At 40.5% G+C, this 16,060-nt stretch overlaps 1 protein-coding gene across 1 annotated transcript in view; it reads right to left on the reverse strand.

The window, feature by feature from the left end:
- Positions 1-800: 800 nt before the first annotated feature.
- nt5dc1 (5'-nucleotidase domain containing 1) overlaps positions 801-16,060 on the reverse strand; it is a 49,900-nt gene continuing 34,640 nt past the window's right edge. The window contains exons 8-12 of the mRNA XM_008312644.3: positions 14,064-14,161; positions 7,702-7,823; positions 4,733-4,906; positions 3,900-4,068; positions 801-1,447 (exon numbers count right to left, since the gene is read on the reverse strand). Coding sequence (XP_008310866.1) covers positions 1,335-1,447; positions 3,900-4,068; positions 4,733-4,906; positions 7,702-7,823; positions 14,064-14,161 — 676 coding nt within the window. The 3' untranslated portion in view covers positions 801-1,334. The remainder of the gene's footprint in view (positions 1,448-3,899; positions 4,069-4,732; positions 4,907-7,701; positions 7,824-14,063; positions 14,162-16,060) is intronic.

Consider the following 16,060-nt stretch of genomic DNA (forward strand, 5'->3'; position numbering starts at 1 on the left):
ATTGGACTACTGAAGACTGGAAGAAGGTATTATGGACTGATGAATCCAAATTTCAAATCTTCGGTTCATCACGCAGGATCTTTGTACGCCGTCGAATAGGCGAGAGGATGGTTCCACAGTGTGTGACATCAACTGTCAAACATGGAGGAGGAAGTGTGATGGTCTGGGGCTGTTTTGCTGGATGCAGGGTCGGTGACTTGTACAGAGTGAACGGCACTGTGAACCAAAACGGCTACCACAGCATTCTGCAGCGCCATGCAATACTTTCTGGTATGCGCCTAGTTGGTCAGAGGTTCATCCTACAGCAAGATAATGACCCAAAACACAAGTCCAAGCTATGGCAAAACTACCCCAGGAAAAAAGAACAAGATGGTAAGCTTGAAAACATGGAGTGGCCAGCACAGACTTAAACCCCATGGAGCTGGTTTGGGAAGAACCGGACAGAAGAGTGAAAGCAAAGCAACCTACTAAGTGCCACACATTTATGAGAACTTCTGCAACAGACTTGGGAAGAACTTTCTGAAGAATATTTGATTTCTATTGTAGAAAGAATGCCACAAATGTATTCAGCTGTTATAGCTGCCAAAGGTGGCTATTCTAAAAAAAAAACTGGAAAAAGTGTGGTGTTCTAAAACTTTTTACCGGTAGTCAAAAGTTTGTTATTTTCACGTTTGTTATTTTTCTGTATCAGTATCTGCTACTCCTGTACCCCTGAAAATTTGCATGTTCTCCAGCCGCTAGAGGGCACTGTTGCAACTTATACTCCGGAGCGACTTATATATGGTTTTTTCTTCTTCTTGATTATGCATTTTTTGGCTGGTGCGACTTATACTCCGGAGCAACTTATATATGTTTTTTTTTCTTCTTCTTCATTGTGCATTTTTTGGCTGGTGCGACTTATGCTCCGGATTGATCGATAGTCCGGAAAATACGGTCCTCCATATAGAAACGTTTAGAAAGAATCCAGAAAATCAACTGCGGGAAAAAACCGGGGTCTCGACACATGGCACAATAAATCTCTACTTCTCTTGTTTGAACTACAGTATACACGCACGGACACTCACACAAACGCATGTTTACACTACACGAAACTACAAAACAACGTTCAAGTGTTATTACAGAGATACACTTTGGCTTACATTCATATGGTTTCTCTGATCAGGTGAGGACGTCATGTTTCCTGTGCTCCACAGATGGCGGTGAGGGTCAGATGGGAAAATACAGACGAATAAGAAGGAACATTGCTCTCCTTAAGGCAGAGTTATGGAGGACTATTTTTTTCACTCAAAACTTTTCCCTTTGCCTTCTCTTTATTTCCTTTTCTTCTTCTTTTTTTATGACTGACTCTCACACCACTTGACCAAAGAATCCGGGGGTCTGGGGTAGTAACCGGTCGTGCACGGCTTGTCAGGAGAAAACCTGGGGAACTTGAAATCCAGAGGGAGATCTAAAAACAGCAAAGGTCAGACAACAAAGTTACCTCAGTTATGCAGCATGTACACAGAATATCTTCACTAACACTCCCTCAAATGGACAGCAAATACTGAAGAGTTTTCATAATTTGCTGGAAACTGTGATTCACCCTGTGCTGTATCACCGAAGAGGAGTGGGCAAAATATGTGAATTGTCAACCATCGTGCAGTTGAACAGAGGTACAGTTCAAGACACCACCTCTGGCCACTATGGGGAAAAACAACAGAGGCTGCCTTTACCACCAAGTAACTATTTATAGCGTTCAAATATATATTCCATTTTTTTTTTTGCAATTGTTTTTGACTATTAACAAATGCTTTTTCCTTAACTACATACTGTATTTTCCGGACTATATCCTGCTTTTTTCATCCTTTGGCTGGGTTTGCGACTTATACTCAGGTGCGACTTATATATTAAAATATATAATTTCACAGGTTTGTTATTTTTATACTGACAGCCGCTAGAGGGCACTCTAGACTTGTGTACCAGTAACTGCATTTTTTGGCTAGTGTGACTTATAGTCCGGAAAATATCGTGTATTCTATTTCAGTCACTTAAACATTAAACATTTCTTGAGAAAAATATTGTTAGTTTTTAAACTCAATCTAAGCAAATAGCCCCCCCCCAAAAAATGATGTGGCTATTATATTACTTGTTCACGCTCAAAAAATTGTATTACTAAACTAGGATCCGAAGCATTTCTCCTCAGTAGGGATGTCTAAACTAAGCTATATCTTATATATATTAAATATTAGCTCAATTATATAATATCGATAGACATTGTTATTGGTTTTTCCTCCGATAATGAAAATCCAATAGCGCAATGCTTGGGTTTCGCCCAGTTAATGTGACCTAAAAATTGTTTTGAAGTAAAAGTGAAAGTGAAACTATTATTTGTATTGTGCACAGTATTGTCACTGTACTGCACTGCACACAATGAAATGTGTCCTCTCCCTTTAACCCAAACAGCTGCATATATCTGTATTGGTTGACATCGGAATTGGAAATTAAATATTTGGACAATATCGGGAGATCGGCTATCGGCAAAAAGTTAATATTGGACATATGAAATTTCAAAATCATCAGGGGCATTGGCACATACATTTTTTCTTATGAACTTTGATGCAGTTTTCCTTCTACAATATGAAGTGAAACGATTTCTTCATATTAACTCGCAGCCATAATAATAGATAACACCGTTGTTATTGTAAAGATTTCCAGATTTTAACTGTCAGACTTAACAAAATCAACGGAAAACCTTTACTTTAACCTTCAGAAGTCAAAGATAAAAGTGAGATATAGCTCTTGTTTGTAGGCGTTGTTTATCCATTTATCGTTCAACAAAACAGATCGCAACATGTGTAGACAGAGGCGAAGGAAGTTACTTGCATCAAAAAATAGATACAACACTTGATCTCATTGTAAAACAGCCTTGAGCTCATTGATGGGAAGGATAGCTATTCAATTTTTCCACTGCTCTGCAACACGGGCAACTGCAGCTACTTCTGACTTGGCTCCACATCTGGGCCTAGTTTAGTTCTGACTGTGTCAATGTTGAACCAGAAAAAAATGCAGAGAATGTTTGATGCGGTAAAATAGACTCATAAAGCCAGTTGTTTGTAAATGTGATTCCCATATATGTTCTGCCCATATACAGGAATATTTTGCTAGTTAGTGTTAGCCAGAAAAAAAAATAGTTAAAAAAAAATAAATTAAATTATTTTTTTTTTCTTATTATTTTATTTATAACCATTTGTTCTGAACCATACAAGATGCCAAACTTACTTTGGTTCAGGTCCTGCATACAACATAATTAGATGTCAACCAGTACAATCACAACATAATTACGTATAAATAACAAAAAGTCCATCTTTTGCAGTTTTTTTCCTGCAAATTTAATTGATATAATTAATTAAAATAAATTCCATTTTACAAAACATTTCCTTTATATGAAGAGTTTGTGTATTATTTTTTTTTTTTTCCAAAATTATCAAGCGGGACGGCTTTGCGCCACGGGCCGTATGTTTGACACCAATGGCGTAAACGGTAGTAATTGTCACATTGTCAAGTTTCCGATGGTACCCGAATGCACCTTGTGTGACAGGTGCAACATTGGCATGTCCTAATCTGTGTAGACCTGGCGGTTTGCGCCTGCTGCTCTGCTTCTCAAGCTAGCGTGTAGCTAGCCAGCACCAAATGGTAAAGGCTATTGACGGTGCTGAAAACATGTTTGTTTAAATTTATTGAACAGTGAATAGAAGACAATAAATTCTAAAAGTTGATGTTTCTTTAAATATTTTGTAGCATCGTCTGTAGGTTTGAAAATGCGGTCCCCGTTAGCCAGAAGCTAACATGGTTTAGGGGGCCTTGGGATAGAAAAGTTTGGAACCCCTTAGCTGGACAGGGGTTCCTGTACTGTCACTTACCTGCTATGTGCTCAACACTGGGGATGGCTACAGTGCTGTATTTGTGAATGCACTGGCTGCACCAGGTGAGTTTCTGGGTCTCCTCGTCCCCTTCTTCATTCCTGTGAACGTCGACGAAGTACGAGCCCCATTGATTGGACACAGCCGAGGGCGACTTCATGCCCTGCTCCTGTTAAGACATAGCAGATTATCTATCAAGATTTGTTTGCAGGCAAGTGCAGGCTTGATTCAAAGGAAGAGAGAATTTAAGATAGTGGTCTCTATCAAGGACATACATAATGACTTGGAGGGCCCATCTGGCCCCCGGGCCTCGAGTTTGACACCTCTTCTTTAAAGGAATTCCTTCATTCTATATACTGTATTTGGAAGAAGTCTTTTGCATAAGGTCACAACCAATTTCTTTGCCTCATTGAGGGATCGAAATGAAGTTTCTCACAAAGTTCATTCAGTTTGAAGAAAAGACAAAAATCTGACGGCGCATTTCAATAATCACTTAAATTCCAAGATTTTAGGAAATGAATCAGGAATTAAAAATCAGGTAAAATGAAATGTGGCTCTGCTGAAGCCACGACAAGGATCTGTTGATGTTCCATAGGTCTGAGGGATGTGCCTCAACACGCTTTAGTCAAAGTCAGACTTTTAAAAGCTTAACATACTTTTTGGACCCTTCTGACCCGTGTATTCAAACGGCTAACTCCACAAGACGAGGACACCGGTGGACATGCAGACTCTCACAGTGCCACAGAGGGAGGTGGGGGGTGAGGGTGGGGTGAATGGTTTTCGGTCGAAGGGGAGCGGTTGCTAAACGGAAACAGCTGCTTTTGTGCACTTACCTCAAACTTTCCCTTTTTCTCCAGCGGTTCCACTTGGGCCTCATTGGAGATTGCTGCGTCGCTCTTTGGGATCCCCTCCCCCTCCATTTCCTCCACTATCATAACCGTTTCCCACTTCCCGAAGCTGCTCGCGGGGAACATATCTGAGCGCATGCTGTCTCCAAAGTACGCAACCTTCAGGGCGAAGAGAAAAGACACAGAGAATAGCTTGAAAAATGTGGAAGACTACAGGAAGGCTACACAAAATCAGCAGTGAGGGAAGTCTTATGTCTGGCCCCCCCTGTCCTCCCCGCAGGGTGGTAAACCAGACCAGACATGATGAGTCTGCAAAACTCATTACAACCTGTCTGACCACTAAATCGCTTTTGTTCTTCACATCTGGAAGGAAAAGCAAGTTAAGGCAAGCTTCACGGGGACACATTCCAAAACCAAGATGCAGACACACACCAATTAACACTTTTGATTTACATTGCTTTGTATTCCCTTCAAACAGGACGAAGAAAAGAGTTGACAAATGGGAAGAACTCTCATAGAAAATAGCCTAAAAATAAAACCAGAATACCAGAATATTTTTGGAAGATTTCATCACCATCAGTTTGGAAGATGGTGACTATCTAACGCTAACGTCGATACAACGGTCGCTGCTCAATCTGCGCACATGGTGTTTGGTGTAAACGGCCTATCAGAGCAGTGGTTCTCAACCTTGTTAGGGTAGTGACCCAATTTCGACATGGCAACCCCAGGGAATCTTGTTTTGCTTTCCTCGCTGCTTATTCGGCTCGGCACATTTCTTTTCTTTATGTGTCGTATCAAAGTGTCCTTTAATCTTGTTGGCCTTCCAGAACTTATTTATTACATTGTTCGGGAAGTCTGTATCAATCAAGTAGCTCTTCGTATTACTACAAGTGTCCTTGAAGTAGCACTTGGTTTCACAAAGGTTGGTGACCCCTGCTGTAGACATTTTGCTGTCGATCCTAGTTTACGGCGCACTCACATTTGGGCCATCGTACAGTGCTAAAGCACGTTCGCCCCCTAAAGTCAGAATTTTATGGCTAGTGTGTATGACCACGGCACACTTCCCTGCTAAATCGCGGCTAAAAGAGTTGGACCGGAGCACAGAACATTTGGCCACACAAGTGCGGTTAAGTAACCTCCACAAAAATCATAGTAAATGTGCTACACGATTGGCTGCGAACTGTCACCTTGTGCATTCAAGAAATCAAAATATTGGCCAATTAGAATTCCAGGTGACCCCCCATTGGGTCGTTGAAAAACACTGTATTACCTACCAATACCTAGCATTAGTACCGTATTTTCCGGACTATAAGTCGATCTGGAGTATAAGTCGGACCAGCATAATGATGAATAAAAAAAAAACAAACAAACATATTTAAGTCACACTAGTGCCCTCTAGAGGCTGTCAGTGTGAAAATAACGAAACATGTACATTTTTCAGTGGTACGGGGTTAGCAGATAGTGGTCCACAAGCCTAGAGTGTCCTCTAGTGGCTGTCAGTGTGAAATTGTATATTTTAATATATAAGTTGCACCTGAGTATAAGTCGTAAACCCAGCCAAAGGATGAAAAAAAAAAAGTGCGCCCTATAGTCCCGAAGATACGGTATCTGTGAACTGAGCTGAGTTTTGTCCTAGCCTGACTGTAGCACATGTAGGCAAACGGTCACACGAATCACGGCTGCTGCTGAGGGCACTCTTGCAGTCAAAGGGCACGGTGGGCTGCAACTTGGGAGTCTCATTTCAAACAGACCTTTACAGGAATATCCACAGCTGGAAGCCGAAAGAAAAAATCCCAAAGCCCATGCACTTCTGTCTCTCATCAGTCAAGGCGGCTGCCAGGGTCATAGGATCACTACACTAAATATTGACTGAAGGTTTGCATTGCAGCAAAGAGGCAAAAAAAAAAAAAAAAAACATGTCATAAAAGTGAGTCAGTGAGGAGTTATATGGGTCCATTTGCATGAGTCAAACAAACAGGAGATGAATCAGACTGCAGCTTCAGATATAAACCAGATGAACATGTTTATACGTTTCCCGTTATGAATAAATAATACTGTCGCCAATATATGTACTAAATTAAATCAAATGATTTAAAAAAAATAACTTTGTCACTACTTTAAGCATTCTGTGGGTTAAAAAAATATATGTAAAAAAATGTTTTTCAAAATAATTTGATATTGGTTAACTGCAGCAATAAAGGGAGAACAGGAATCTTCATCTATCCTAAACCCCCCCTAGTCTCCGAACTCGCCTGAGGGCTGTTCAGGTGAAAGTGGAAACACAGAAGGAACATTTCAAACGGCTATAGGTGCGATGCACGTTTGACTCCAAATTCCTCAAGGGCTTTCTCCACGTGGCCAAAGAACAAGGGCGCATTGAGCAGAGAGGAGGGACGCAGGGAGGAGGGGAAGGGTAGAGGTGATTGCGGGCGATGACAAGAAGCCCTAGGGCTCCTTGATTCGGCACTCAATGTATTTAACTATAATATAACCACAATGAATATGTGTGTAACGATTAACAAGGTATTTAACCGTTTGCCAATTACAGCGAGCCCCGACATGTGAGGTTTTGTACTGCTTCTAGTTTTAGCTGAGTTTCATTTCAACTGTTGTTAAGATTTTAACAAAAAAAAAAAACATTGTGGAAATGCTTAAAAGTTCGAAATTTTAACTTTGCTTTTCAACATATTCAAAAAAAGGTCACTGATGTCACTTCCATTCACGCTCCTCTAAAGAATGACTATGCAATAGTCCTTGCTCCGTTTCATCTGCGAACTCCTGGCAGCCTCGCACACCGGACATCTGCGCGCAGTTATGCCACGTTACTCTACTTCCAGCATATTGTGAACTTTCTTCGACCGCGTTCGATCTTATCTGGGCAGAGCTCAAAGCAAACAGATACTGGCAGAATATCTGGCTGCTTCATGCTTTAATATGTGGCTTGGCGTGCCTACCTTTGGCTCAGATTTCCCTGTCATGGTTTTCAGCAGCTCTTGGAGGTGGACCCAGTTGCCCTGGGAGTACCAGCCAGGTTTATCCAGTGACGGCAGCCCTTCTCTCTCCTCCACATCATTTACTGAAGAAAAGAGAGTAAAAAAAAAAAAAAAAAAAAAGATGTCACTGATACATGTCTGAAGGTAGCCATTTTTTTTTTTTTTTTACCAGAACCAAGAAAGCGGACAGGCAAGTAAAGACAGAAAGTGTCCGATATTAACTTCTTGCCGATATCTGATATTATCCAAATATATTTCTGATTTTAATATAAGCAACCGTTTGGGTTAAAGGCAGAGGACACACTTTTTCATTATCGGAGGAAAACACGATAAGGATTTTACCGATATTGCATACAGTATCTTCTAAAAGTCGCACTTTTTTTTCATCTTTTGGATTTACACTCAGATGCGACTTATATATTAAAATTTCACGATTGTTATTTTCACAGTGACAGCCCCTAGAGGGCACTCTGGGCTTCTGTATCAGTATCTGCTACTTCTTTACCACAGAAAATTTACATGTTCGTTCTTTTCAGACTGACAGCCGCTGGAGGTAACTGGTGCGACTTACACTCCGGAGCAACTTTTAGTACGGAAAATACGGTAATTATGCTATTATGGGTCGTTATTATCGGACATCCCTAATAGGGGTATAACGGTGATTTTCTCTTTAGACTGCTGTAAAACAGAGTGAGCAATTTTTAAACTATCTTTTTGGTCTGTATATTACTTAAAAAATGGTGTAGTATTGGTATAATATTGTAAGGCGCGTTTCTTTAAATATGTTTTCGGAATCAGTTTGGCCACACATTTATGGACCAGAAGTGTCGTTGTTGGCTGCGGCCAGGTAAAACAAAACCACATAACAACAAATGCTGTAACTGTAGAGATTGAAATAACACTGAGGAGGACGAGCTCGCCCATGGATGCACACACACACACAAACAAACATGGGATGTAACAGCTGGGAGGACATTGAACTCTGAGGTGCAGGAATGACTGGTATGTGTTCTGGAGTTTCTGAAGGACTGCAGCTGAGATGAGCATCAGCTGTCAAACTTCTTTTTAACTTCACACTCTTGAGGAAAACCGGTTAGAACCTCAAAGCAAGAAGGTCGTCCGTTTCTGTTGCGACTACAAACGGCATGCCTCTGAAGGCCGACTATAGAAGGTTGCTTCTCATAGCAGCATGTCCTAAAGAAAGACTAAAAGTCGCACTTTTTTTTTTATCCTTTTGGCTGAGTGTGCAACTTATTTTCACAGTGACAGGCACTAGAGGGCACTCTAGGCTTGTGTACCAGTATCTGCTACTTCTGCACCAGTGAAAATTTACATGTTCGTTATTTTCACACTGACAGCCACTAGAGGGCACTGCTGTAACTTATACTCCAGTGCGACTTATAGTCCGGAAAATAAGGTAATACCAGAAAATGTCAATGCTATTTTTTATACCCATATCAATACTTTGTGTGATTTTGTTTTTAAACCAATAAAGTACATGACAAATTACAATACTTAATTCTTAACACAATATGTTATATATGTTTATTGCTACCATTAAGGGACAAAAATGTCTAGTGGACTTGATCAGATGGACTCACTGTTCTCTTCTGGTCAGTGGTCATGTGACATGAATGGATTACTGGATTATATTACCGGGGGTTTTGCAAAACAAAAGCCTGTATGTAGTTAGTTACCTTAAAAAATGTGAAGTGACACGTGAGCTTTTATCATTTATTATCATGAGTATCGATACTTCATGTGGGAAATCGATACACAATTGATAGTATTGTTATATCGATACTTCAGAATCAAGACTCCTATCACTACTAATGATTAAATATTACGCGATTTGTGTGAGAGTCTAAACCAGGCATTGGCAAACTAAGGCCCGGGGGCCAGATGTGACCCGTCCTTTGTAATCTGCCCCGCCAAACTTGTCCAAATTATATAATTGGTTTGTATTGTGATTATACTTCTGCCTTTTCCCATGTTTTCCCTATAGATGGTGTGGAGAAGGCTAAAAGCATTTTAGCCTTTGCGCATGACTTTTACATGTCATTTATCTTAGTTCACACGAACGCTCCATCTATCTGCTCCTGACCCGGCCCCCTTGTCAAATTTTAGGACCAACTGTGGCCCGCAAGTTCTTTTTCAGAACTTTTTTTCCCTGAATTTGGACACTGTGCAGACACACAGCTGTTTTGTATAGACATTTATATAACACGCATGTGTGTTACTGCCTGGACTCGGTAGCTTAATAAGTGGTTATTAGGATAAGGCTACGTTAGCTGGACTTTGACTATGGAAAGAATTTAAAGCTGCAGCGGCCTCAGTTATGATAGCTGTAATACCATTACCCCCAAAAGGGTTTTTTTTTTTTCAAACAGCAGCTGTACTGGAAAACATCTGCATCCCTGCATGAGCACATACAGTATGTCTACAACCTTAAGAACTTATCTAAGACAACTTTTTGTCATCTTGAAGCTAATTTGTAACCAGCTTCTTGTTTGGTTCTTCAATTATTTTTTTTTCTTCCACCCGACAACTTTTTTGGTTTCGACTTTTAAGCAGGTCAAATGTTTGTGATCTGTCTTTTACTGAGCTTCTAAACTGAGAGCCATTTACGATGTCTAGTACGACTACGACTACTGCTACTATTAACACTTCTAAGACCTGGATAAATAAAAACATAAAGTACTGGCTTTGTGCAATGTTAAGTATTCTTTGAAATGTTCCTTCTTTAAGAGAAGCTCCTTAACACTATGTGTATAAATGTTACAATAACATATTTAGTATAAGCATTAAATACATTTCTGAATATACAAAAAATAAGTATGACAGTCAGTAGTGTCACAGCCAAAGCAGTTACCGTATTTTCCAGACTATGAGTCGCACTTTTTTTCATCCTTTGGCTGGGTTTGCGACTTATACTCAGATGCGACTTATAATTTCTCATGTTTGTTACTTTTACACTGACAGCCACTAGAGGGCACTCTAGGCTTCTGTACCAGTATCTGCCACTCCTGTAAGTCGCACTTTTTCCCATCCTTTGGCTGGTGCGACTTGTACTTCGGAGCGACCTATATATGTTTATTTTCGTCTTCATTATGCATTTTTCGGCTGGGTTTGCGAGTTATACTCAGGTGCGACTTATATATTAAAATATATAATTTCACATGTTTGTTATTTTCCCACTGACCGCCACTAGAGGGCCCTCTAGGATTGTGTACCAATATCTGCTACTCATGTACCACTAAAAATGTGCATGTTTGTTAATTTTCCCACTGACCGCCATAAGAGGGCGATCTAGATATTGTGTAGCAATATCTGCCACTTCTGTAAGTCGTACTTTTTTCCATCCTTTGGCTGGTGCTACTTATACTCCGGAGTGACTTAAAGTCCGAAACATACGGTACACAATGAAATTTGTGAAATCGTCTTCAACATAAAACACTGAACCTACATGTCATGAAACTTAACATATCTTTCTTTTAACACTTTCTTTTCTTTAAAATTAAATGCATAGGATGACAAGGAAAAAGATCATCCGTGTGTTTTTCTTCTGCTCAAAGACATAATCGGCGTTTGCTGACAGCAGACTGGAGTAGGGCATATGCTGAAGCCTTGCAGACGTGGCAAACTTTAGTAAAAGCAGGCCAAGAAAAAAAAAAAAGAAAAGAAAGAAAAAAGAGAAGAGGATTTTTTTGGTGCGTAGATCATCCTGTCTTCTCATATAATATGACTCCCCTGAGTTATGGTTGGCAGGAACACAATCCAGATGATAAGCACATTCCTGCAGGCTGCCCTTCTTTCAGCGAACACCTTAAAACCGGGCATCCATGGTAACAGAAGTCCGGGACCTCTGATTGACTTTAGGCACTGACGGCTGACAGCGATCTCACTACTACACCTCACAGCTGTTTGTAATCATCATATTAAATATAGAACTAAAAATATTTGCGAAAGCTGTGTAAGAACAATGAAGAGCTCTGAAAGTAAATCGTCTGGTATTGCTTAAATTTACGATTTCCAACCCTTTTTGTACCAAGGACCGGTCGGCCGGTATTAGCCGTTACTGCGTTATACTGCGCCATCGCTGAAGGATAAATATTCTAAATAAAACATCTTTTAGACTTTATTCTGTTAGTATCAGTGTCTGAATGAACTACTGTTTTGAAACATTGTCAGATTATCTTTAAATGAGAAAAGTAAAGGGATATGACTGGATTTTTTTTTCTTTGATTAAGTGAATTAGTAAAACTGAAGTACAGTGTTTACACTACGGCCTTTACCAAATGACCTACAGACCGGCCCCCTAACCGGGGTTTGGGAACCCCTGAGTTACATGACACCCTTTACTCAGGAGCCACACGGTGGTCAGGTGGTTTGTATCCCTACCTCACGTGGTAGGTGGAGTGGTTTGATCTCCAAACATGAAGGATGAGTAGCTGTTCACTCTAAACTGACTGTTGGTGTGAATCCAATTGTGAATGGTTGTGACCCTGTGATTGGGTGGTTTTTTTCACTGTGTCCCACTGCGGCCCGGTACCAAATGACTTACGGACCAGCACCTGTCCCCGAACCGGGGGTTGGGGACCCCTGGCTTAAATTATACAGCAATGCAATATTTTAAATTTGACTTGAATATTTGCTGTATTTCACCCATTCCTATCCTCCTTTTAAGAGTATCCGTAAAGTTCTTTCTTGGTGCATAGATGTGGAAACTGAATTAGATCAAAAACAGCATCCACATAATAATTATGTGCGTTATAATAAAGAACTCAACCATTTGGTGAAAGATTAGAGATGCCAAAAAAAACATTTTGATCTGGCCTGTGAGAAAATACTTCGTATATTCATTTAACACTCTTTTAAAAACTGGAATTTAGTCAGTACCGTGAATCTTGACATTGGCCTGTGGAATGCGTTGAGAGTGACAATGTTTAAATATCAGTATATAGACCTACACGATCCATTTGACAGGTGTGTCAGTCAGCTTGACAGCAGTAGACTGACCTAATGCCCTTTGCCGGGTGAGGCTGGGCTGACACAAGCCGGGCGTCTCACCTCAAGATGAAGCTTGAATAAACATATGCTCCAATGGCCTGATGTACCAAACGTGCGTAGATTTCACCGTGAAAAAAGATCGGTATGCTTAAATCCAGAAAGTGTCTGTTTCTACGGTACGTAAAAATTCTGGTGCCTGGGGCCTGATGTGTCAAAGTTGCGAAAGCACAAAAAAAGTGTCATACGTTCTTTTCCATGCTCACCGTCAGACGTCTCAAAACTGAAATGATCGTAGAAATACGCGAGCCTCATTTCGCACTTTTCTACATCTGTGTGCCTTTGGCGACACTTAGTGCTGATGTTGGGAAACTGCTAATAAAAAAAAACTTTTTTCTTTTCATATTTATACCTGCGGACAAGTCACCAAAAAACACACCTCGCCGCATCTCCACCTCCCTGACTAGGATCTACAGTTCGGCTTCAGAATGTTTCCGTACCTACGACAGTTTCTGGATTTTTGCGTATGCCCTTTTTCACGACAAAATCTACGCACGTTTAGTACATCAGGCCCCAGGTGTTTAGGTGAAACGTAAACCTTTTATTCCACACCGTGAGTATTAAATACATTTGTATCGTATGTGTAGTGATGTATATAAACAGTATATATGTGTATACACATATAAACCCACATATATATACGTATATGTATAAATGTGTATATATGTATATATACATACATATATATATATATATGTATGTATATATACATATATACACATATATACATATATGTATATATATGTATGTATATATATATACATATATACACATATATACATATATGTATATATATATACATACATATATATATGTGTGTGGATGTGGCCGAAAAATATACGTATGTATATGTATTAACATATACATATTTTCTGGACTATAGGTCGCACTTTTTCATCCTTTGGCTGGGTTTGCGACTTATACTCAGGTGCAGCTTGTATGTTAAAATATATTATTACATGTATGTTATTTTCACACAGCAGCCGTTACTGGTATAACTTATACTCCAGAGCAACTTATATATGTGTTTTTCCTCTTCATTGTGCATTTTTGGCTGGTGTGACTTATAGCCATGTTGGCATCACTTATTACAGAGCTTGGCTGTCTGTACTATGATGAACCTGGAGCATTTCCTCAAATGACTTCATTCTCGTAATATTGCGTAATATTAAGTATTTCTTCTCTAAGGTCTAAGGAAGGTTTCAAATGTTATTTGTTATTCATTCTAATTAATAATACAATCAAAAAGGACTCACCCAGGGTCCGGAAGGGCCTTTGCATCGGCACTAATGAGAAAAAACCAGGCTTTAGAGCATTTGTGATGATGACATCGAACAGCTCCTCGAAATCCTTCCTGCGGAGGCAAGATAAACAATGTTAGCCTGCGCGATGGGCGCCCGAAGGGTCACTACGTGCCTGAACAGCATTCACTTGCACAATTGCACACCCACTTAAAGCACCGGGACAGCTATGTTGAAAAGTACTGACAAGTAAAAGGTGTCTGCACAGCACAGCTTTATAGTGGAATCACGTAAACCACTGGTTCCCAAACTTTTTTTTTTCTCCCCACAGTGACAGTTTTGCTTCAAAACTGCACTCAACTTTATTTTAATCACTGTAATTCCTTCAAAACCATTACTGTGGAAGACAACATCAAACCAAAAGTAGACAAGAAATATATTCTAGTCGTATTCTACCCCTCCGCTATCAATCTTTTTTTTAAGAGGCCGACCAGATATGACAACATCAAACCGGTGACAGACGCACTTTACTTAAAAAAAACCCCAACCAAACAGACAGAAAATAAGCATTTTAAAGTGTCATCGACATTCTTCAGCGAAATCAAAATTAACACCACTAGATGGAGTTATGGGGGAGCAAAGTAACTTAGGCACTTCTTATAATCTTGGTTCAGCCAGTAGGTTGTTGGATCAGGGCAGTCGCACTTAGTACGAATCACAATTCCTTTCAGAACGGGTAAATAACGTAGGGTCTCACAAGTCTCTGCCTAGCTCTACCCAATATATAAGAATAAATGTATGTATATACAATGATCTCTCTCCTATTGCGGAAGTTGCGTTCCAAGACCCACCTCGAAATGGGAGAAATCGCTAAGTAGAGGCGAGATAGTTATTATATCCATCCATCCCTTTTTATCCGCATATCCGTTACCGGGTCGTGGGGGCAACTGTCTCCACCCAAATCACACTGCACCATACCATCCCCCCTGACCCTTCCTGTGGGTGGTGAGTCCAATAGAAGGTACCAACCTCCCTAACCGGGATTCGATCTTGCCCAGGAGGTGAACCCTGGGGTTCCACACCAACGACAGGGACATTGCCTCTGGGCCAAAGCGCCTAGTTATTATATTATTTACGTATATATTAACCCTTTATTAACCTCCCCTACACTGTTATCAACCCTCCCTAGACTGTATTACCCTTTCCCACACAATTATATGCACAGCAGAGTTGTAGAATGGCGATGCAGCGAAGTGGCCGGCAGACGAGGGGAGATGCTGAGAGATGCTACGATGCATGAGCCAATCAGCGTGAGGAACAGAAGAGCATGCTCAATTAGCCGATAGTACACAGAATACGCATTGTATTAGCCAACAGTATGCTGCGTACGATCTCGTCCAGGTAAACAAAGCGACCAGCGATCGTTCGCAAATGCGCTTATCTCAATTTGAAAACGAGAATCCACATTTTTAAAGCAAAAAAAAAAACATCGAATTTAAAAAAGATCAAATTTAAAAATAAGATCTGCGATGTACTGAGGAAGCGAAAAGAGAACCGCGATATAGAGGGAACACTTTATATACAAATATAAACGTATAGTGGCATAAATGGATAGTGGATGTGTTTGAGACACTCCTGTGGATCAGGTGATGAATATAGTATTTTGACATAAACAGAACAGTCCTCAAGTTTACAGTTTATCTTGCAGAAGAAGCCGGCGCTAAAGCTAATGTTACACAGCTGAAGACGGCCCTGCGGCTCTGTTTGGACTGTATCATCTGAGTGTTAAACAAAAGCTGGACATGTTAACAACTAACAAGTCAACATGCTTTATGTAGCCCTCCAGCAGCAGAGGCCCATTTACAGTCATGGCAAACATCGGCAGCCTCTGTGCACAGGTGGTCGGCTGTTGGTCAGCAGTCTACTGTCAGACAGCTGTGGACTTGTTGCTACTTCTGCCATCTGACTGTCTCTGGCCAGCAGCCACCTAGCCATGCTGACGCCGCGGCGGG

Source organism: Cynoglossus semilaevis, chromosome 7 (genome assembly GCF_000523025.1).
Source record: "Cynoglossus semilaevis isolate Cse_v1.0 chromosome 7, Cse_v1.0, whole genome shotgun sequence".
Lineage (NCBI taxonomy): Eukaryota > Metazoa > Chordata > Actinopteri > Pleuronectiformes > Cynoglossidae > Cynoglossus > Cynoglossus semilaevis.